This window comes from Sus scrofa, chromosome 5 (genome assembly GCF_000003025.6).
Source record: "Sus scrofa isolate TJ Tabasco breed Duroc chromosome 5, Sscrofa11.1, whole genome shotgun sequence".
NCBI classification, from domain to species: Eukaryota; Metazoa; Chordata; class Mammalia; order Artiodactyla; family Suidae; genus Sus; species Sus scrofa.
This window is the reverse complement of record NC_010447.5, coordinates 82,014,965-82,029,418: the sequence shown is the minus strand read 5'-3', so window position 1 is coordinate 82,029,418 and position 14,454 is coordinate 82,014,965. Positions and strand designations below refer to the sequence as shown.

At 34.8% G+C, this 14,454-nt stretch overlaps 2 protein-coding genes across 3 annotated transcripts in view; one reads left to right on the top strand and one right to left on the bottom strand.

Moving 5' to 3' along the window:
• PARPBP (PARP1 binding protein) overlaps window positions 1-10,562 on the top strand; it is a 73,090-nt gene extending 62,528 nt beyond the window's left edge. The window contains exons 10-11 of one of the 2 annotated variants that reach the window (XM_021092657.1): window positions 7,635-7,767; window positions 8,636-10,562. In XM_021092657.1, the coding sequence (XP_020948316.1) occupies window positions 7,635-7,767; window positions 8,636-8,976 (474 nt within the window). In that variant the 3' untranslated portion in view covers window positions 8,977-10,562. The remainder of the gene's footprint in view (window positions 1-7,634; window positions 7,768-8,635) is intronic. The other variant, XM_003126675.6, reaches the window with a different exon arrangement.
• PMCH (pro-melanin concentrating hormone) lies at window positions 9,152-10,504 on the bottom strand. The gene is given in 3 exon segments (NM_001244440.1): window positions 9,152-9,391; window positions 9,675-9,873; window positions 10,243-10,504. Coding segments are annotated over 3 exon segments (498 nt in total). The 5' UTR covers window positions 10,492-10,504; the 3' UTR covers window positions 9,152-9,341.

The window sequence follows — 14,454 nt, the reverse complement described above, 5'->3', positions numbered from 1 at the left end:
AAAAAAAAAAAAAAAATTGTATATGGGTTCCAATATTATTTCCCAGCAAACTAAAAAGTGTCCCTGAGTCCTTTGAAAATCCATCTGTCCTTCATGTATGTGCCACTGGACATAGATTGTAAGGCTTTGTTTTAAAGCAGTGCTTTCCAATAGAACTTTCTGTGGAAGTGTTCTGTATTTGTGCTGTCCAGTACTGCAGGTGCTAGCCACATGTGACTATTGAACATTGAAATGTGGCGACTACCACTGAGGAATTCAATTTTTAATTTTATTTAATTTTAATTAATTAGCTACCCATGGTTAGCATATTTAAACAGTTGCAGTTCTAGTGGATTAAAGATACGCACAAATGCAATAACTGGAAACTCGTAATAGGTAGAGGAAATGGTGCTCTGACCATGAGAGATTAAAATAAATAGGATTAAATAGACAGGATGGATGAGAGCATTTCAGGCTGAGCAAACAACCTAATGAAAGTATTAGACTGCCTTAGTAGTATAAAGAGACTGTGCATTGGGTAGTTTTACAAAATAAGTAAATAAATAATGTGGGTCAAGGTTAGGGAAAGTATGACTTTCGTGGTTTTAAGGAACAGTTATTTTTTGTAGGGCTTATTGTAAGCATATGTGTATGAGAACCTGAGAACGGTGGAGTATTTAAAAACTTGAAAGGAGTAGATACAATGGGGCTTAGGACATCAGCTGCATGGTTCTCTGTACTTAAATGTGATTTAACTTTTCTCTTCATGTATACCTCTCCCTTATTTGTGTAGCGAATGGTTTCCTTGCTTTATTGAACAGAATAGAGTTTACTCTGTATATGTTTTCCTATTTCAGAGCTTTTGTCCATAGGGTGATTTAGCTGTTCTTCACCAGTCTACTTCTCTGGCTTCTTTACTCTCTATTAAAGGGTAGAATCTAGTCTGTACATCTTTTTTTTTAATTTTTACTTTTGAGGGTCGCACTCATGGCATATGGAGGTTCCCAGGCTAGGGGTCGAATCAGAGCTGTAGCTGCCGGCCTACACCACAGCCACAGCAGCACAGGATCCAAGCCGTATCTGATCTAAACCACAGCTCAAGGCAATGCTGGATCCTTAACCCACTGAACAAGGCCAGGGATTGAATCTGCGTCTTCATGAATGCTAGTCATATTTGTTAACCGCTGAGCCACGACGGGAACTCCCATTCTGTACATCTTTTTCTGCCTCCAAGCTTTTGCTTACGCTTTGTTTCTATTTCCTCATACCTTCTATGTGCACACATCTATTAGAGTCTGTTATAATTTTACTTAACTAATTAATTCATAAATCATGTATTAAATGCCTCCTGGATATCAGGCTGTGTGCTTGGCAGTGGAAGTAATATCAATGAACAAAATAGACAAAAACCCCTGCCGTCATTGACAAGCCTTCCTCCAATATTTTTGGGAGTGGGGTACAAGCACATAAAGTGGAAACCCCTGGCCTATCCCTGCAGTCCCTTTAATCCTGGTTCTGTTGCATACTCTCAGGGATACTCCACCCAGAAATGTACATACCCTGCTCCATGACCCTTGTCATAAACAGTCAGCCCTTCCTAGAGGAAGAGGCCAGTGCTGGCCCAGTGCCCAAGGCAGTTTGAGCAAGGAAATGCTGGGGTCCCAGGTACTTGGACAAGGATCTAAAATAGGGGATCAGAGTTCCCGTCGTGGCACAGTGGTTAAAGAATCTGACTAGGAACCATGGGGTTGCAGGTTTGGTCCCTGGCCTTGCTCAGTGGGTTAAGTATCCGGCATTGCCGTGAGCTGTGGTGTAGCTATGCTGCTCGGATCCCGCGTTGCTGTGGCTCTGGCGTCGGCCGGTGGCTACAGCTCCAATTAGACCCCTAGCCTGGGAATCTCCATATGCCGTGGGAGCAGCCCTAGAAAAGGCAAAAAAAAAAAAGACCCCCCCCCAAAAAATAAATAAATAAAATAGGGGATCGTTGTCTCCTAGTGGGCATATCCAAGGCACTGTGGACCTACTCTTCATCTATGGGGTAGAGCAGATCATCAGTTGGCAAAAGTGGGTTTTGTTCATGGAGCTTACTTTTCAGTTGGGAGAGGCAGACAATAAACAAAACAAACCAAAATTATATGGTATATTAGAAGGTTATCAGTGCAATGATGGGAAATAAAGCTGGGGAGAGTATGTTCTTTTGTGTGTGTTTTGGTTTTAAAGAGAATGATCAGTAGAAGTCTCTTTGAGAAGGCGATATTAAGCAAAGGCTTTAAGGGACTGAGCAGTATTTTTCATTAGAATGAGAATAGGATGTTTGTATTAGTCTGAATTAAAATGTGAACTTGTTTTGCTAAAGTAATGAGGTTAGGATTTATTATGTACCTTCCAAGTGTCAAGTGCTATAATAGACATTTTCTGTGTGTGGTGGGGGGCAATCCCATGGCATATGGAAGTTTCTGAGCCAAGATTGAATCTGAGCTGTAGCTGCAATCTATGACACAGATGTGGCAATGCCTGACCCTTAACCCACCTCACTGGGCTGGGGATCAAATCCCCGCCTCCACATAAACAATGCCAGATCCTTAACCTGCTGCACCACCGCGGGAATTCCTATACTAGACATTTTATATCCCTCATTCCAATTAATCCTTACTGAACTCTAGAAGGCATTATTTTCCGGGCTGTGTAGCTAGTAAATAACAGAGCAAAGGCTGTATTCGGGTATAAGACTTCAAAGTTTATGCTATTTCCAAAGAGTAAATGAATGCATAGTAATTATCATGTTATAAAAAAAAATAATGCTACTGCTTAGGTTGCAAATGTTATCTCTCTGCTATTGAGCACAGTAAATGGAATTTCACTGATGAAGAAATAGATCATTTGATATACTTACAAATTCATATGCCATTAAAGATAGCAAATCTCTATTCTTTTGAAAACGTGCTAATGTATGAATGAAAAGATAAATTTCGAATACTTTTTTTACATATTTAATAAGTATGTTGAAAGTAACTTCCTTTTTCAAACTTGGTGAAATTTATGGGTATAATGGGGGCTTAGAACTTTCATTTTCTTATTAATACAGCTAACTGAAAGACTTCTCAGTATTTTGACTCATTTGTCTTAATTTAACTGGAGTCAAGCTTTCCTATGTGAAGTACTATTTTCCTCGTACTGGAAACCTACTAATAATTTCAATTTAAAAAGAGCTTGTGGCAAAAGAACTTTTCCAATTCTTGGCAAGTTTAAAGTTCATTGCAATTTTACTGTGGATAGAAATCTTTCCAAAGGGGGGAAAGTCACTCTACAAAGGAAAACTTTGAATCCTTTTCTCATGTGACTTGAACATAAAATGATTTTAACAGCCATGTATGAATCTGGACATTATTCTTAGTTGTTTAGTACTTCAAAAGCACTTTCAAGAGGGAATTGTTTTGCTTATTTGTGATTCCAAATCAAATACACAGAGAGATTTGGAAGATTTGCAACAGGAAGTAATCTCAATTCTGTGTAGCCACTAATCTTGTGCAGAAAAATTCAACTTTTATGAACAAAGGAAAAGCAATCTCTTTTAAGTCACAAATACAAGCCAGTGTAGCTTGTATTGTTTTAAAAACATAACTAAAATGAAGAAGCTGATTGTAAGTTTGTTTTTTGTGCTGCATTCTTAGAATCATTTTAGATTTGGCCTGGTCCTGAGAAATCTAATTCAACAGATTTCTTTATAAGAATACTAATAACCATGTGGTACCTACAGGTATCTCTTTTAAATTTTTGACGTCATTTAATCCTGACAACTCTGTGAAGTAAATATTCCCACTTATGTGTGGCTAAGTAAGAGGTTTCGAGGTTTATTCGAGATCATCTAGTTAATAAGTGATAGGGCCAGTTCTAGAAGCCAGGTACTGCAAATCTGATGCCTTTTCTATCACATCATCCTAACTTTTTGTGCTACATTGTTGGCTCTAGTCAAGTTCATGATCAATTAAAATCTCTAGGTCTTTTTCAAATTGTTGTTTTTAAGTCAGGTTCTCCTCATCCTTTACATCTGTAATTGATATTTTTAACTTAAATACTGGACTTTGTTTATCCTCATTCATTTTCATCTTATTATTTTCTACTTATGGGTCTAGCCTTCTGAGATCTTTTCAATCTTGATTCCATTATCCACTTTATTTATTATTTCTTCCAGCTGTGCGTCAACAGCAGATATTTTTTTGTCTTTTTGCCATGTCTAGGGCCACTCCTGCGGCATATGGAGGTTCCCAGGCTAGGGGTCGAATTGGAGCTGTAGCCTCCGGCCTATGCCAGAGCCGCAGCAACTCGGGATCCAAGCTGCGTCTGCAACCCACACCACAGCTCACGGCAACGCCGGATCGTTAACCCACTGAGCAAGGGCAGGGACCGAACCCGCAACCTCATGGTTCCTAGTCGGATTCGTTAACCACTGTGCCATGACGGGAACTCCCAACAGCAGATTTTTTAAGTATAATGTCTTTGTGATTATAGAAGCCATCTTAGTAATCTCTTTAGTATACTGTGTGCCTATCACATAGTTGGAACTTAATAAGTGGTAATTGTTAAGGAAAAAAAAAGTTTTTATACCAGGGGAGGGAAAAGACCCACATATAATCTTTTATAAAAAGAAAAAACACTCTCAATGTAACCACTCTCAGTAATTCTTTTAGACATAAGTATTCCAAAATTATTATAGAACCATTGTTTGTGTTTTGATATGTTTATACATAATATTTTTCATGGTAAATATAGTGGTTAACTAATTTCCTTTCACATCTGAGCCCATTATCAGTATTTTAAGAATCCATTGCCTTGTAACTCTAGTTTTCTGAAACTGCAGTACTATCACTAAGGGCTAGAGAATTTCTCTGTGGGCAGCCTGAAGAGAGGAAAAAGCTAGTTGTCAGGAGGACTTTTGAATTTACTTTGCAACTGTATTTATGAAGTAAAGAAAGGGTTTTATTTAAATGTATGTTTAAACAATAAAATAACAGCTTTCTTAAGAAATTTTTATTCATCTGAAGCATGAGATTGAGAAAACATCAATTGTATTCAATAATATAATTATTATATTTTTATTTAGAGTGTTTTATGAGTAGTACTGATGAAGGTTTTGTAGGGGGAGTCTGAGGTCCCCCAAGCCACTTGTAGGTGCCATCCCTCTCTGGATACTATGAGAGTGATTCTCACCAGCCACTTAGCATCTGTTTGTTTTCATGGTCTCTTTAAAACTCTTTTTTTTTTTTTTTTTTTTTGGTGTTTTTTTCCATTTCTTGGGCCGCTCCCTCGGCACCTGGAGGTTCCCAGGCTAGAGGTCCAATAGGAGCTGTAGCCGCTGGCCTATGCCAGAGCCACAGCAACACAGGATCTAAGCCGTGTCTGCAACCCACACCACAGCTCACGGCAACGCCAGATCCCCAACCCACTGAGCAAGGCCAGGGATCGAACCCGCAACCTCATGGTTCCTAGTCGGATTCGTTAACCACTGAGCCGTGACAGGAACTCCTTTATAACTCTTTAAAAGTAGTATGTTTATAAGTGTAAGTTTATAAGTATATTGCTTACAGATAGAAGCAGTAACTCTGGTAGAATAAGAGAAATGTTGTGTAAAAAGATAATGTCAGTAGTTAGTACTGGTTTTGTAGATGGAAATAAGAGTTTTTGGATAATTTACTGAAGTAATGATATGATGTATATAAACTTTATTAAAATTTATTTTAATAACTTTATTAATTGCTTTTATTCTCTACTTATGGAATTGATAAAATTCAGAAAGGGCAAGTTAAAGCCTTCAGTTATATTTTAGGGCATTTCCTGGTGGAAACTATATAATAGTAATTGCATTTATATGGATTCATGAAGATATTGGGTTGTTCCATTCATTATCAAGAGCCTATTGAATTTCACTTTTTTAAAAAATAGTTTTTGATCTTGTACATTTTTCACATTTTTTTCAATTTTATGTATTTTTGCTTAAATGAAAGATAAATTCTGCTTGTCTAAATCTTTAAGCAAATTAGACATTATTTTTAGTGCTCTGGGAGTTAGAAGCTCTCACAGACAACATTACTAAGAAAGATATAAAATTTATCATCTAGAGAAAACTTTATTTTATAAGGCAGCTGGTCTGGAGACCATCCTAATTTCTTCTCAAATTATAGTCAGTGGATTTCACTGCCGTTATCTTTGCAAACCTTTGAGTGGGTTAATGTAGTTATCTCTCTGAATATATAATGTAATATGTAATTACTGAATACATAAAATAAAGTGCTGTTTTACACTTCATGAACTATATCAATACATGCTCTGTGAGTACTGTTTAGCATAATATAGTTATACTTTGAAGTATTAATATTTGAATTAAGTCCTCTTTATTTTAATCATGTATTTGAAATTTAAACTTGATCTATTTCTGAAAAGGATTTGAGCTGATTTCTAATTATTTGAAGAAATCTCCCTATTATAACTGAATGGCATTACGCAGAAGCTGCAATTGTTGAAAATTTTCATTATCTGTGTGGATTACTTTGTTCTGAAATTAATTTCCATCTCTAAAACAGCCACTGGTTTATGCCAGAAGTACTTTCTTGGCATTATTTTGAGTGGTTAAGAATTAAATTTAGCTGTCTGATTTTCTCCTATTTGTCATGTTTGAAGATAAATACAAGAGTATACTTTGAATATTCACCTATTAAATCACTTGGTTAAATATTCCTAGAATGATATAATTGAATCATATTTCTTATTTTTCTAAATATTCAAGTTATTAATCAAGAAATAATGCTTTTCATTCACCATTTTGTTTCATTTTTCACCTTCTTTGTTAGTTTCCTGTTTTTCTCTTACCTTCTCTTATTTCTTTCATCCTAGCATCTCTTCCTTAATTTCTTATTTCTTGAATTTATATGTTATTTTTTTCCTAAAAGAGTTATAGTCTGTAATTCATTTTTTTTTCTTTTTTCTATTTTTTTGTTTCTTTTTAGGGATGCACCTGCAGCATATGGACGTTCCCAGGCTAGGGGGTTGAATCAGAGCTATAGCTGCTGGCCTACACCATAGCCACAGCAATGCCAGATCCAAGCCGCATCTGTTACCTACACTATGGCTCATGGCAGATCTTTAACCCACAGAGTGAGGCCAGGGATCAAATCCATGTCCTCATGGATGCTAGTTGGATTAGTTACCACTGAGCCATGATGGGAACTCCTTTTTTGTCATTCTTTCTCTTTTTTTCATCCTTTTTTTAATAATTCATCATTAAGATGAAGATCTTGTATTTCTCTAGGATTATGTATATCATATATATTAAACCTACAATAAAACTTACTTTTTAAAGCAGCTTAGACATAGGAATATGTAATAAAGGCCTCTGAATAACCTAAAATTGATTTCTAAAAGCTGTTAAAAAATTACCAAAAACACACAAAGCTGGTGTTACTAAAAACAAAAATCCTAGTTGTAGCAGTGAGTGAGTTTGCAAACTATGAAACATCAAGGATTAAAAGTTCCCACAAGTAATGGAATTTTAAGGGAAATTTTTATGATGCCTGGACTACTAGAGTGTATTTTTATACAGATGGAAAAAAAATCAAAATAAGGAATAAATTGTATATTTTCTTCTTTCTTCCTTTTACCAGATGAAGCAAACTTTAATTAGATCTCAGTTTGCTTGTACTTACAAGGATGACTGCACGATAAGCAAGGATAAGTGGAATGTTAATTCATCATCAAAGCCTTTGTGTGTTCTTCACATGGAAAATGACCTTTCTGGTAATTGACTTTGTTTAGCAATTTAATAACAGTTTAATTCCAGTGTACTAATTGGTTTTAACGTAAGTAAAACCAGATTTTTATTTTTTGCAATGTAAAGTTTATATATTTTTTATTTTATGGTTGTTATTTTTTCCATCATAGTTTATTTACACTTCACAAATTTGCGTGTCATCCTTGCACAGGGGCCATGCTAATCTCTGTATCGTTCCAATTTTAGTATATGTGCTGCTGAAGCAAGCACAAGATAGATATTTTTAAAGATTTGAGTTTGTCTTAAAAGTTATGTCTAAATACAACTTTATATGTAAGAATAGGACAAAGTTTGATTTAACTAAATGTATTTAAGAAATAACTTGTGGCATTTAAGGATTAAGTGCTACGTGTTCAGATAAAGTATTTATTATTTTATAGGGATAAAAAATATAGTAAAATGAAAAGAAATGTGATAGTAATATAGCTGTACTTTTAAAATTTTTTTGTCTTTTTAGAGCTGCATCTGCGGCATATGGAAGTTCCCAGGCTAGCGGTTGAATTGGAGCCATAGTCGCTGGGCTACACCACAGCCACAGCAACGCCAGATCTGAGCTGCATCTGCAATCTATGCTGCAGCTTGGGGGAACGCCAGATCCTTAATCCAGTGAACTAGGCTAGGGATCAAACCTGCATCCTCATGGATACTAGTCGATTTCTTAACCCACGGGAATTCCCTATAGCTGTATTTTTTAATCATATAATTTATAGCATTGTTTGATTGTAAAGCATAGGTTTTAAAATATTCTTTGCCATTTTGAAAGTTTTTTGTAAAATTTTCATGAATAGTATTAATATTATATAATTTCTTTCCTCTTTTCATCTTACATAACAGAAGGTGTAAATTCATCTGTTGGAAGACCAACAATTGGAACAAGTTCTGGAAATGTTCATCTGGACAGAAGTAAAAACGAAAAAGTAGCAAGAAAATCAAATAGTCAGACAGGAAATAAAAGCTCAAAAAGGAAACAGGTGGATTTGGATGATGAAAATAGCCTCTGTGATAATGGAAACGAACCACCTGAACACAAAAACGTTAAGATACCTAAGACATCAAAAGATTTGCAGAATAAATTGGATGGCAAACTAGTCAGAATTGTAAAAAGCAACAAACGTACCGCCAAGCACAAATTGATTACTGGCCAGACAAAGTTAACTCAATTTTTTAAACTGTGAATCTGTCTTTTATGTGCTTTAGATATATGGATATATAAAACCATTCACCAAAGGCATCTCCTTAATTTTTTAAGAGAGCAAGGTATAAAGTATTGTGCTTTATTATTTTGGCCTATAGTGTATGTAAAGTTAGCATGTTAAGCAGTGTTAAAAAAAATACTAGTAAGTCATATTGTGCAGAATATTCACTAAGTTTAATGAATAGGGAAAGCATATCATTTAAGTTATTGATATACTCAATACCACTTTCTTTTAAAACAAACATTTAAAATAATACAAGTCATAGTAACATTAAGGGCCTTTTTCCCCCCAGGCAATTATATGATTTTGTTTTCTTCTGAAACGATGATATGGACCAACAGGTATCAGACTTGCCAACAAGGTCGATAAACTCTTCCCAGCATACACCTGAGCACTGCAGGAAGAAAAAAAGTTTAAAATTTTTAAAAGGCTGTTATCATAGAATATTGATTAGAAATGAAAGAATGGATCTAGTATATCTAAATCCGAGTAAATAAAAACTATAATAGCTAATTAAATATTTTTGAATCTCACATTTTTGTCAGGAGTCACTTAATATCAAGTGTAAAATTGAATCATGGTCTTTGATTTTATGACTGGACCCAAATTCAGTTAAACTCAGAGTTCTATTTTATAGTATTACGATGTAAGAATTGAACTTTAAAAAGACTACTCACTGTCAAAATCTCTCCTTCCTATAGGAAATTTAGCTGAGTTTTCTTCATCCCCAATTTCTCTCTTTTCTTGTGTTGATTCAGTATTCTGAACTTCATTCTCAGCTGGAAAAGCTACAGATCCTTTTAGTGCCAAATAAGGTTTTATAGCCAGATTCAGTGGCAGACCATGATTTAAGAAATTATGTTTGGAACCTGCGTTCTGTAAAAAAAAGGTTGATTTGTATTTCAGCTTTCTTATTGGGAATGGAACTATAATACAGTTGTAAAATATTGATCAATTCAAAAATGCTCTGCACTGTGTTGACTCTAAACTCTTTAACAAATACTTTAGACTATAGAAGGTTTTTTTTTTTTTTTTTTTTTGGGAAAAAAACCTTTTGAATAAGAGGTATTTTCCAGGATGGAAGTACAACCAGGTATGTATGAAACTTCAGCAATTGTCTTATTGTATATGGTGGCTATTTTCACATGCTTCTGCTTATAAAAAGTATCAACTTTACTTTCGAAGTATTTATGAAAATCGTCCTAATTTCCATTGAAATAAAAGACAAGTCAGATTGCCACTTACCTTTGAGTTTTTGTTTTCCTCATCATTCATGAAACTGCTCTCATCATTTTTATATTGCTCCAGGGAAGGAACAACAAGCGATTTTTCTGCAGAATCTTCCTTCTGAAAAGCTTTCCCCAGCCTCAACGTTTTAAATACCATGTCGTCTTCTAAATTTCGTATTGACTTGGATGCTGAAAGTAAAACGCCTTGAGAAAGCAAAGAAAAAGTTAGTATTAATATATAGGAAGAGAAACTCATTTTTGCCATTTTTAGTTTGGTGTTTGCGTAGAATCAAAGATGTGTAAAATGAAGTAAAATTTCTCAGTCTGCTTTGTAAATGATTCTTCCCTTTATATATTTTCTGGCATGAATAGAAAGCACTTGAAGGACTTAGACTTTAATCATTTTGGAAATGAGTCATCAGATAGAAGCTAACTTTTTGTATAGCTGCTAATACCTGCATTGTTTTGGTTTTAGTGGCATATTGTTTATTTTGAGTGTGAATTTTCTCAGAATCTGCTTAAGATCCTTGGTAGAAAGCTTTCTGTTGAGGAGATTATAGTCTCTTGAAAATGGGTTGTTATTAAAGAAGACCACAGGATATCAGGCTCTCCATATTCTTGTTTCCTTCTGTATATTTTCTGATTAAGTATAATATTAAAACTATTAATAAGTTATTTCTTTCACTCAGGATAATAAGCATTTAAATACTTTTAATCCTGATTAAATTGAAATAATCTTCAAAAAGGATTTTTTTTCCGTAAATGCTTAAATAGTGTTTGGTGCTTAAATTATACATCCCAGTCAGTATGACAAAAAGCCACTCATGCTATAGGTAAAATTGACCTGTCGGTGTGTTTTATCTCTGTATTTACAAAAGGATATTACTGATATTTATTAATGAAATTAGCAGTCTCAGCCATGATGAGAATCTTTATATGCTTCATATATATTAATTTTAGGTAATGAGTATGTTGTGTGATTTTTTTACTTAAACATTTCAGAATTCATTTCTTTTTTCTTTCTTTTTTTTTTGTCTTTTTGCCATTTCTTGGGCTGCTCCCGCAGCATATGGAGGTTCCCAGGCTAGGGGTCTAATTGGAGCTATAGCCGCTGGCCTACATCAGAGTCACAGCATCGGGGGATCCGAGCCACGTCTGCAACCTACACCACAGCTCACAGCAATGCCGAATCCTTAACCCACTGAGCAAGGCCAGGGATTGAACCCGCAACCTCATGTTTCCTAGTCGGGTTCATTAACCACTGAGCCATGATAGGAACTCCCAGAATTCATTTCTAATGTTGACCCCACTGAGTAAGAGAATCCATTCCTGTGTGTGTCTTCTGGTATATATGTGCTAAATTTTTCTAGGGTGTATTTCCAGTTACAGAATTGCTGAGTCGTGGAATATGTACATTTCAGCTTTATTAATTGCCAAATGGTTATGGAATAGTAGTTTAAGCTCCCACTTGCAGAGTTATGAGAGTTCTTACTGCTCCATGTCTTGGTAACACTTGTGTATCTTATTGTCCTTTCAATGTTTATTTCTCTCATTACCACAGAGACTGAATGTCTTTTCATATGCTTATGAGCTGTTTATCTTTAGTCTTATGTAAAATGTGTTTTATTTATTTATTTATTTTTATTACTCAATGAATTTTGTTACTTAGAGTTGTACAACGCTCATCAAAACCAAATTTTTTACCATTTCCATCACAAACTCTCAGGTAATCCCTCCACCCCCCAACATGTCTCATTTGGAAACCATAAATTTTTCAAAGTTTTTGAGTCAGTATCTGTTCTGCAAAGAAGTTCATTGTGTCCTTTTTTCTGATTCCACATGTCAGTGATAACATTTGATGTTGGTGTCTCACCATCTGACTGACTTCACTTAGCGTGATAATTTCTAGGTCCATCCATGTTGCTGCAAATGCCGTTATTTCTCTCCTTTTAGTGGCTGAGTAATATTCCATTGTGTATATGTACCACATCTTCTTGATCCACTCCTCTGTTGATGGACATTTAGGTTGTTTCCATGTCTTGGCTATTGAATATAGTGCTGCAATGAGCATTGGAGTACATATGTCTTTTTGAGTCATGGTTTTCTCTGGATAGATGCCCAGGAGTGGAATTGCTGGATCAAATGGTAATTCTATTTTTATGTAAAATGTGTTGTAAAGAAAAATTTCTTCATTTCTCTGTCAGAGTGTTTGGTTTATTGTTACTGATTCATGGGAATTCTTCATATATAACAGGATATTATTTGTTAGCCATGTGTGTTTTAAGTATTTTTTTCCTCGCATTGTATCTTATCTTTTGAACCCCTTCGTGGTGTCTTTTGGTGAACAAAACTCCTTAATTTTAATGTTTCTTTCCTTTTTATGGTTGGTATTTTTAATATTACTGTTAATATGTTAATATTTCCAAATAATATTCAGAAATCCTTCCCAACCCTGAGATCAACCTATTTCTATATATTCTAAAAGTTTAAATATTTTACTTTAACATTTAGATTCTTTTTTTTTTAAGGGCCGCCCCTGCGGCATATGGAGGTGCCCAGGCTAGGGGTCTAATCAGAGCTACAGCTGCCAGCCACAGCCACAGCAACGACAGATCCGAGACGCATCTGCAGCCTACACCACAGCTCAAGGCAATGCCAGATCCTTAACCCACTGAGCGAGGCCAGGGATCAAACCCACAACCTCATGGTTCCTAGTCAGATTCATTTCCACTGCACCACAACAGGAACTTTTAGATCCTTTTGTTTTTAGCTGCACCTGCAGCATGTGGAGGTTCCTGGGCCAGAGATTGAACACATAGCACAACAGCTACCCAAGCTGCTGCAGTGACAACACTGGATCCTACACCTACTGTGGCACGAGAGAACTCCTCACATTTAAATTCTTAATTCATCTAGAGGCTTGTGTATAAGAGATACACTTTTCCTTTTTCCAAATGTTCTAATCTGTCTCTTGAATAATTCCTCCTGTCCCTGCTAATCTGTAGTGCCATCTCTGCAGTATGTTAGGTTTCTATGTATGTGTGAGTCTCTTTGTGAACTCTCTATTCTACTGCCAAATCTACAGTCTTGAATATTATAACTTTAGAGTAACTTTTGATATTTGGTAGGTCAAGTTTCTCAGCCCCCTACTCACCCACCAGTTTTTCTTCTACAGAACTTCCTTGTCTAATTTTATCTTTTCCATATAAATCTTAAAATCAGCTTTTTGAGTTCTGTGAAAAACCCTGATGGGATTTTGAAGGGAATTGCATCTGTTCTATAGATTAATTTTGGAGGGGGATTGACATCCTTGAGATAATTTATTTTCATATCCATGAACATGGTACTTTTCCTTATTTATTTAGATCATCTTTAATCCTTTAAAAACATTTTATTGTTTTCTTCACAAATGTCTTACATATCTTTTGTTGCAAGAATTATGATTGTTTATAATTTAATTATAATTAAACTCATTTTTATTTATTGTAAATGGTATTTGAAAAAATTTACTTTTTCTAACATCGTTGGTTTGAACACATGCAATTGACTTTTGTTTAGTGCTCTTACATTAAAAAATCTTGTTAAACTTTTTAACAGTTTATAAATATATTACTTCTTTGGGGCTTTCCATGAAGACAGTTGATATAAATAATAAAATAATGACATTTTGTTTCCTTCTTACAGGTTTTGTATTTGTGTGTGTTTGTGTATGTCTATCTTTATGTCTGTCATATATGTGCAAACAGATTGACTAAAACATCCTTTAAATGTTGGACATGGAGATAACAGACATCTTTGTAGTATTATTGATTTTAAAGAGAATGCTTATAATGTTTCACCATTGAACATGATGTTTGCTCTAGGTTTTGTAGATGGCCTTTATAACTTGCAGGATGTTCTCCTCTTTTTCTAGCTAACTAATAATTTTTATTATGAATTGTTGAATATTACTGAATACCTTTGCTGCATCTATTGAGATGATGTTATATATATATATATACACATATATATATGTATATGTATGTATATATATATATCCTTTTTTTCATTTGGAAAATGAAATGAACAGATTTTTCTTATGCTAAACCATGTGTTTATGAAACAAATCTTTTAAAATGTGGGATCAATTTGGCAATATTTGATTCATATATTTTGTACATTTATTATCAATAATAGGATTGATATGTAAATTCCCTTTCTTAAATTGCCTTTGCCTGCCAGGGCATTA